This window comes from Pundamilia nyererei, unplaced genomic scaffold (genome assembly GCF_000239375.1).
Source record: "Pundamilia nyererei isolate P.nyererei 1_Seehausen unplaced genomic scaffold, PunNye1.0 scaffold00069, whole genome shotgun sequence".
Lineage (NCBI taxonomy): Eukaryota > Metazoa > Chordata > Actinopteri > Cichliformes > Cichlidae > Pundamilia > Pundamilia nyererei.
The window spans coordinates 2,836,761-2,846,273 of NW_005187470.1; the positions used below are offsets into that span (position 1 = coordinate 2,836,761).

General features: G+C 38.0%; 1 protein-coding gene across 1 annotated transcript; it reads right to left on the reverse strand.

The window, feature by feature from the left end:
* Positions 1–3,406: 3,406 nt before the first annotated feature.
* On the reverse strand, positions 3,407–7,692 carry chac2 (ChaC, cation transport regulator homolog 2 (E. coli)). The gene is made up of 3 exons (XM_005736507.1): positions 7,351–7,692; positions 6,060–6,095; positions 3,407–3,939 (listed from the first exon to the last, which is right to left on the reverse strand). Exons 1-3 carry the CDS (start codon positions 7,483–7,485, stop codon positions 3,541–3,543), a joined length of 570 nt encoding a protein of 189 aa, XP_005736564.1. The 5' UTR covers positions 7,486–7,692; the 3' UTR covers positions 3,407–3,540.
* Positions 7,693–9,513: the final 1,821 nt, after the last annotated feature.

Here is a 9,513-nt window from a genome sequence, read left to right on the forward strand (position 1 = left end):
TTGACATTAATTATATCATTTATATAAATAAAAAGAAGAAATAAAAATTGTATATATCATATTAGATCATAAAAATCTGTGACCTGCAGTAACAATGGTGTCATATTTCTATAGGCCACATTTTGTCATGTTCTGCATTAGTTCTGCACTGAGAATTTACCGTGTCCTGTGAAATAAATGCATTATTTGTAAAGTGTGGTGCTTCTTTTTGAGTGTTGCATGTTTGCAGGGTTGGCTGACTGTATAAAGCACCAGCTGTTTATCTCTGTACAGCCATGTCACATAGCAGTACACTTCATTCTGTGCAGAGCTCAAATATAAAAGCTTCTTCTTGCGAGGATAGTTTTGTGCCACTGCGCCCTGTTACTAGAGCCTGTGCACATTAGCACCAGCGTAGCTAGACCCCCTTTACTGCTGCAGCCTAGTAAAATCTCAGGTCTGAGTTTTAACAAGTTCCTGTATGTCGCACAGGAGTCATTTAGATTTAGATTAAGACATGAAAAGAGCAGGGTTTTTGTTTTTTTGTTTTTTTGAATGCACAATGTCAAAAAGCTTTTAGTGCTAAAACTTGAAATATATTCTACAGTTGAATGCGCGAAAGACTTAAGTGTCTAAACTTTGTGTTTGACTTATTTTCATAGATTATATATTAATAATTATCCATCTGTTTTCTTAACCCCTCATCTATGTCAGGGTTGTGAGGGACTAGAGCCTATTCTAGCTTTAAATTGGGTGAGAAGGAGGGTAAACAGTGGACAGATCACCAGTCCATCAGGATATATTTACTCACTGGCTACTTCATTAGGTTCGCTTGTTCAATAGCTTATTAACATAAATATCTAATCAGCCAGTCACATGGCAGCAACTGAGTTTAGCATGCAGACATGGTCAAGAAGGACTGCTGAATCTCAAACTAAGAACCAGCATGGGGGGAAATGGTTATTTTAGTGACTCTGAACATAGTTGTATGTCTTAGTATTTCAGAAACTGCTGATCTACTGGGAATCCCTACACAGCCATCTGTAGGGTTTACAGAGACAGGTACAAAAACAAAATATCCAGTGAGCAGCAGATCTCTCAGTGAAAATGCTTTGTTGATGCTAGAGGTCAGAGGAGACAGCTTTGAGCTGGTAGGAAGACATAGTAACTCAAATAACAACTCAGTACAACCACAGTAAGGAGGAGAGCATCTCTGAACACACAACACGTCGGACCTTGAAGTCCATAGGTTACAGGACCAGAAGACCACACCAGGTGCCACTCCTGTCATCTAAGAAGAGGAAATTGAGGCCACAATTTGCATGGGCTCTCCAAAATTGGACAGCAGAAGTTTGGAAATATTGCCTGATCTGATGAGTCTTTTTCTGCTTTTTTGGATAGTAGGGTCTAATGTAAACTACATGAAAGCTTGGATCTATTCTGCCTTATATCAGGGGTTCAGGTGGTGGTGCAATGGTTTGAGGGATATTTTCATGGCACACTTTGGGCCCCTTAGTGCCAACTGAGCATTGTTTGAAACCTGCAGCCTACCTCAGTATTGCTTCTGATGATACTCATTTTTTTATGTCCACAGTACGCTAAAGACTGTAACATTATGACTGTAAAGTAAGCAAAGGTAGGTTGATGTAGCAGAAGAAATAGCCACTTGTGTCCCACTGGGTGTGTGTGTGTGTGTTAAAGATGGAATCACAGTTCGAGCTGTCACTCTTTTATTCTGCTTGTTGATGTTTTTCTGATGCAGTCGTGTTGAATTTGATGTGTTTACTGTGCTGAGACGGAGGCAGGCAGAATGAGAAGCAGCCGATGCCGGCTCCCCTGTGCTAGAACTACTAATCTTGACACAGAGTAAGTAAAGGTTAGACTAAACAATGTGTGTTTGCTTAAAGTGATTTTCATGACAACTACTTCATCATAGCAGGAAGAGAGATAGGCTGTATTTAGAAAAGCTGCATTACCAGATTGGACAATTTTTTTTAGCTGTATTTATTACAGCGTTTCAACCGATTTGTCAAGTTTTAGATTTATTTTATTAAAGTTACTAAAAAAAACAAGGAAAAATAACTGGGGCGTCATCATATTTTAATTGCAATAAGGTTTTATTTTTTAATAAACGGTTCAGTAGAATACTTCAGGAACACATTAGACTAACCATAGCAAGACAGAAAAGAAAAGCCTACACTGACAATGAAAGGCTGTCATTTGTCACAGCAGTGCATTGAGCTGAACACTAACATTAACATGCTCACGGTGACAGTACTAACGGTGCTGATGTTTCTAAAGTTCTAACGTGAAATGTTTACAGTGTTTACCATGCTAACAAAGGTTAATTAGCACTTAATTTGCAGCTGCATCTGTCATTGTTTTTGTGTCTGATTATGAAACCAACTTAGAGCTAGAGTGTGCAAAAAACATGTGCCAACCCTAATTTCTTTACATTTTACTTCCAAGGAGCCAGATTTTCTTCAAATTCTTTAAAGTGAGCTTGAGCAGTAGTTCTCTAAAGGCCTTGTTCTTTGGACATGGGCTGCTCTTTCACTCACTTTAAGTCCAGTCCTTGTACCTGACCATTTTTAGAGGAATAAAAGAGCACCAGCAAGGTGATTTCCAAAGCGCTATTAGCTGAAAACTTGACATAGCTTGTCATGAATGTGCAGTGTGTCCTATCATTTGAGGGAAACTGGACAACTTGAGGAGAAAAGACAAAATATCTACAGCAGATAAACAGTATCTGAAAGTCATGTCTTAAGATATAGGAAAAAAATCTGATATATTCTCATATCCATCATGCAGTAATAGCTTCATTTTAATGATCTCACACTGCTAGACTGGCCTCTAGCAGTGTGAGATCAGCTTGACATAGAATAAAACAAAAGGCAGCCAACATCCAGAGAAGAGCTTTAAATGTCCTTCAACAAGCCCAGAGAACTATTCCTGAAGAATGCTTAAAGAAATGACGAGCTTGCCTAAGAGTTCAGTCATGTTGAATATTGACTTTCAAGCTTTATAGAATTATACTCTGCTTTTACATCCCATAGTATATTTCCATATTTCAATAAATCGATGTACCCATTTCCCCATTTTCTTAACAAAATATAAAGAAATGAGGGTTGGCTCAAGACTTTTAGCTCTATATTTAATAAACGTTAAACCAGACATGAAGCAGCTCAGGTTTGAGTGTTAAATGTTTAATAACTAATATGCAATAACATTAGCAATTCTTTGTCTCAACTTGGCTAGTCAATGCCAGATATTAAATACCTATATTTAAACCATATATATTGAAACTGTTCTGTAGGGATTTATATTGAAACTTAACTTGCGATCTGTACATTTTTGGTAATTTATGTTTTCTATACCAGTTTATGTTGAAGCAGCTTTCAGTGGATATTTATTTGCACTGAAATCCTGAACAAAATAACATTATTTAGTCAACTAATGAGGTCAACATGTCCCATCCTACATGTAACAAACATCTTTATTGGACAAGCTTACCTTAAACCCTGAGATCATGTGACGAACCCAGCCCAATATAGACATTTTTTAAAAATCAACTGCTGTTACTGAATTTTTCTGTCCATTTTCTAACCTCTCTCTTACTAAAGTTTCAAGAGAAAACAGATGTGTGTCTGAGTCCTCAGGCAGAAAAGTCCTCACGGCGTCAGCCAGCTGAAACAGGTACTCTGTATTTTTCCCGCTTGGACCGGTAGAGTTGATGATCTGATTGGCGATCTCCTCCAGGGGTGCGGGGCCGAGGTAGTTGGGATTGTCCTTGGAGCCGATGTAGATCAGCGTCTGGCTTGGCGAGCAAGTGAGTGATGGACGGGGGTGAAAGGTCACCGTGACGACCTGATAACCACCTTTTTCTCGGTAGTCGAGGTAGCGCTTCACTTCTTCCTCCCGGCCAGTCGGCAGTTTGTAGGCAACACCCCAAACACACCCCTGAGGAAAGCAAAATGGCTTAGAGGTCCATAACCTGATGACATTTTCTTAGGTACACCTGTTCAACTGCTTCTTCACACAAATCTAATTGGTGGCAGCATCTCAGTGCATTTAAGAATGTAGACATGGTAGACAAGAATACCTACTGAATTTCAAACTTACTGGTCTGAGTATTTCAGAAACTGCTGATCTACTGGGATTTTCTCACACAACGACCTCTAGGGTTTATAGACAATAGTTCAAAACAGAGAAAATATGTCAGTGTGGACCAAAATGTTAGAGGAATGTTTCCAGAGCCCTTTTGAATGTATGCCTTGAAGAATTAAGGCAGTGCAAAAAGGGTTCCAACCACTACCAATGCCCATGTCCTTAATAAAGTGTCCGGTAAATGTATTAGTATTTACATTTGATAAATGATGATATATAATCACCTTGCCTAAAGTCACAATAAAAGTCAAAATAAAAATAACTGACATAACCAATGTTATGTTCAAAAACACTAACCATACTCACACCCAGAAAATTATTATAATCAATTACTCTCTTGCTTCTACGCTGTGAGTATTTCTTATTGTATTTTATGTTTGCAAACATCCAAGGACTTTACCTTGGACTTCAAGAAACTATAATTGATAGTTTTCAGCATTTATTTCAAACTTATCACACTTATCAGTCAATTCTAAAAACGGATTCCTGCCATGCTTTACTACATCACAACTCATACTACAGTACTGTGCAAAATCCTCAAGCCACTCCTCATTTTTAGACATTTTGCTTTTAAGAAGTCAGACTTTCAAGTTCTTTTTTAAAGACATCTTGAGCAACAGTTCTTCAGGCTTTCTGAAGTCTTTCAAACTTTTTCCTTCTAGACATTGGCTGCTTTTTCACTCATTTTCATTCCAGTCGTTGATCATTTTCAGAGATTTTGTTGTTTTATTTTATTTGTTTGGTTGTCGCACCGAAACTGGATTGTTCAAATTGCCTTTAGTAAGTACAGACATGGTCAGGAGAGAGGTACAACATTGAGTATCTGTTGGCATCTGTGAAACACGGCTTAGTTGTGGTTTGGGGCTGCATTTCAGCCAGTGGTACTGGGTATCTTATCAAAATTATGTAATAATAAGCATTGAAAAGTACAGTCAGACTTTGATCCAACATAAAAACACTATCTGGGAAGCATTTGGCAACAGACTGCCACTGGAACACTATTAGACATGGATTGGCCTCCCCAGAGCCTAGACCTCAAGATTATTAAAGCAGAGTGGGATCACCTTGACAGAGAACAGAACAAAAGGCAGCCAACATCCAAAAAAAGACTTCTGAAACATCTTTAGACATCTGGAGAACTATTCCAGAAGTCTCTTTCCCATTTTCCTAGCAACATAAAAAAATGAGGGGTCACTCAAGACTTTTGTACAGTACTGTCTATAAGAGGTTACCTTCTTTCCTGCGCCGTTTTCACTCCTGTCTGCCTTGTAAAAGCACGAAACTCTGCAAAACTGTTTATAATTAAAGTATAGCACTTTCTATGTATGTAAGTGAACACAAAAAGTTCTCTCCGAAGTGGAATCCAATTTGTGCAGCTTTGTACACTGATCGCCTTCACACTCCAACTCTTGTCTTAATTATAGCCAATAAAACAAGAATACATAACAAGGTAGGTGGATTATGACCTTCAGGTAGTAATAATCTCTCATTACTGTGTAAATAACATGTAATTTTGTTTGCTTCCTGCAATGCAAACATCAAAGTGATGACAATAAAGGCATACGTCTTGTACCTATTATGTAATGAAGTTACCAGTCAATGAAGGAAAGAACAAACAAATGGGGGCTATTTTGAGTATGTAGTCCGTATTTATGGAAAAACATCAAGAATATGACCAATATAATTTCTTCTTTTCTATTATCGTTTCTTTCGTTTCCATTAATTTTTGATAATGAATGGTTCTGCTCATCTGTCAAGCTATTAATTGAATTTGTGGTTGGAATCACAAATTATTTATTTCTGACATCATAAAGACTTTTTAATACTGACTGATTAATAAAGGAATACGTCATGGGCACACTACAAAGAAATTGTTATTGCACCCTGATGTTAAGAAAGGGGGTATAACTCACCTCAGGATTCTCCACGAGTGTCACAACCCGGCCAGGCTGCAAAGAACACACAAACACACATAATAAATGGCTTTGTCATTAAATTGCAAGTTGGTTAGCACACATATTGCAGGAAATGGGATCTTTCTGAAAGGTTACAGGCACGGTGGGGGAAATAATTATTTGATCCCCTGTTGAATTTGTAATGTTGCTCACTTACAGAGAAATTGGTTAAATTTTCATTAATTGGTTTTTATGGTAGTTTCATTTTAATGGAGAGAGACAGAATATCAACCAAAAGTCCAGGAAAAAAGCATATTACATAAACACTATAAATTGATTTGCATGTCACTGAGTTAAATAAGTATTTGATCTCCTATAATCTAGCCAGAATTCTGTGTTCATGTGGTACACAGATTACAATCAATCGATTACAGATGCGCTTGATTTCAAGTTATATTTCTAAAGCATGCTTGTCCATAAAATTGGGTTTTTCCATCCCAATCGCTCTACCTCCATAGGTAAGACCTAAGAGCTGGATAAGAATGTAAACTGTAAACAGTAGGTTTGGTGAGAAGGTGACAACTTTTGGTGGCATTATTTGGAAATGAAGGAAATAAAAAGATTATCAATTACCCCATAGAAAATCTGTGGGAGGAACTGAAGTTTCAAGTTGCCAAGTACTAAGGCATGTTTTGCTTGAAATACTTCTTTCAATCAATGACATGCAAATGAATTTATAGCTTTTACTTCTGAATTTCTGGTTGATATTCTGCATCTCACCGTAAACAGTTCGAGACCGTTTATTCCGTTCTGTGTGATCAAAATTACAAATTCAGCAGGAAAACAAACAATTCTTTCCTCCACTGTATAATATCACCTGTACACTTTATAATGCAGTGGTTGCCAGACTGTGAGGTGGACACGTATTGATTGGCAGTGCTTGGCAGACCAGGAGAAGTAGATAAAATTAGAATTACATTAGAAAATGAATACATTTTCTAAAGCTGGGCAAACAAAGAAAAGTTGTGGTTTTAATCCGATATAAGATTACAGGAGTCTATAAATCACCATATTAGGGGGAATATTGCTAACATGGATTTAAATATTAAAGGGAAACATCTAGCCCATTTATAAGGAATAAAGGTTAGGACATAAAGGCGTTAACTTTGTAATAATATAAGCCGAAGTGAAGTGTCTTCAGTAGTGTCTGCCGTGCACTAAAACACACTGTAGCAACATTGCATCAGGTAGTACTTTTTTCATTCTGGCCGCTATGAATCAGTTCCCAAAGCCAGCAAGGTATACTCACCTTACCCGGTACTCCTCGATGGTCGGTACTGCCTTGCCAAAACCGGCGACTGAAGCCTTTTATGTACCCAATTCTCTTTTCCTCGTAAGGAAAATCTACTTTCCATATCAGTGAGCCGTAACCGAACACCCACATGATGAGAGGTTAGGCTAACAGAAAAGGACGGGTGAGCTGGACGAAATAGTCACCTGTAATCGCGACGCCTACGACTTATAACAAGAGCTACAGCATTATAAAAGCTGACGTGTTCACCTGTATGAGTAAAGGTGATATCTAAAAACAGGAAAACGTGCTTGAAGCACCGGTTCCGTGTTCAGCGGACAAACTGTCAAGTAATACGGATTACGTAAGTTCCTTCACTTCCACTAAATACCTTTCAGTTTAAATGACAATTCTGGAGAATCTGCAAATTTTTGGCCAAGAAAGCTAAATTATGACTTTTCGGTTGTTGAATCAAATGATACCCATTCTTTTCGCACCGTGTTGCGCTTACAGCATATGCTGTATCACTTTCTTGCAAATGCTTTCGGGCCACCTGCTTTTAATTTGAAGGTGAAGCCACAATTCCGGATGTTTGTAGCTATTTCTGTGCTGGTTTTAGTTAGGCCAAACGGTACAGATAAGCAAGAAACGCTGTCATCGTGATGTATGTCTAAATAGCAAGAGATTATAATTTTGTAATAAGTAGTTTGAATGTGTCCATGACTTCCTTGTTACCGTTCAGTACAGTGGGATAAATTTAGTTTAGGTTCACATCAATTTATTTCAACAAACTTTATTTTTTTAACTATTAAATAAAACAAACAAGACAGAAATATTATTAGATTAGTCTACTATTGTGTGATATTAATCGTGGACGTTAACGATTAATGGATGTGTTAATGTGACCGTTTCTTGTCAAAAAAAAGTCACAATTAACTCTTAATAACATACAAAACTTTTGTTTCCTTCTTTATTTTTATTTTTTTTAAATCTCGTCTTTTCTCGAATGTTGGGTTCACCTATTACCCGATGTACCCTAAACCCCTAGAAGATTATTTTATTTTAGGCTATGGCTCTCATGATTTCTTTTCAGCTCATTTCTTCTTTTGTGTGGCCTTTTTTCAAACATGAGCTGGGACAGATAACACAGGGCTTTCATCCTGACACCAGGGGGTGCTGAGTTTCTATTTCCCACAGTGTGTCATGGCACGCTTCTTTCATGTATGCCGTGAGAGCACTGATTCAGAACCAAATTAAGTGGACAGCAGCAATATGGTCTCTAATGTCATGCTCATTCCCCTGCCTCTGAGAACAGCTAGTCAGCAAATCTTTTATCTGAGACTCCAGTTTGGAGATGCAGCTCAATAGCTGAAATCCCCAGCTGTGGTAGCTGAGGAAATATCCACCATTTAGATACCCTTATTCAAGAAACCAAAGCCAAACTTGGGGTAGCTGAGCTGATCGCTGAGTGACAGAAGATCAGAAGTCAGCTCTAAACTGGAAAAAAAAATGGAAACAGTAACTGTGTTGGTCATAAAACCTGCTGCCATCTACTCAAAAACATATTCTTTTTGCTTTTTAGCCCCCCGCATGTTATCTTTTACTTTTATAATTAAAGTATGTTGTTTTGTAAATGCACCATGTGAATTGAGGTATTTACACTCATCTGCGATTTAAGCACTCCTTGGAAGTATTGAATGGACTCCTCTTTGACTTCAAAAATGCCTCTAATTCTTTGTGGCACAGATTCAGCAAGGTGCTGGAAATATCTCTCAGTGAGTCCATAATGACATGATAGCTTCACACAGCTGCTGCAGATTTGTTAGCTCATATCCCCGACATGGTCAAGAAATCAGTTTGAGATGACTGGACTGGATTGTCACATGGTGTGTTATCAAGATGGAAGCGGCTATCGGACGATGGGTACATTGTGATTATAAAGAGATGGGTATAGTTAGCAACAATACTTAGGCAGGCTGTAGGGTTTAAACAATGCTTGATTGGTACTAAGGGGTCCAAATTTTGTCAAGAAAATATCCTCCACACCGTTACACCACCGGATTGATCTATGCTTTCATGTTACTTACAGAAAGTTCAGACCATACTATCCAAATGTTGCAGAGAAATGGAGATTCATCACAACAGCAAACATATATTTGGGGCGATTGTGGCTCAAGAGTT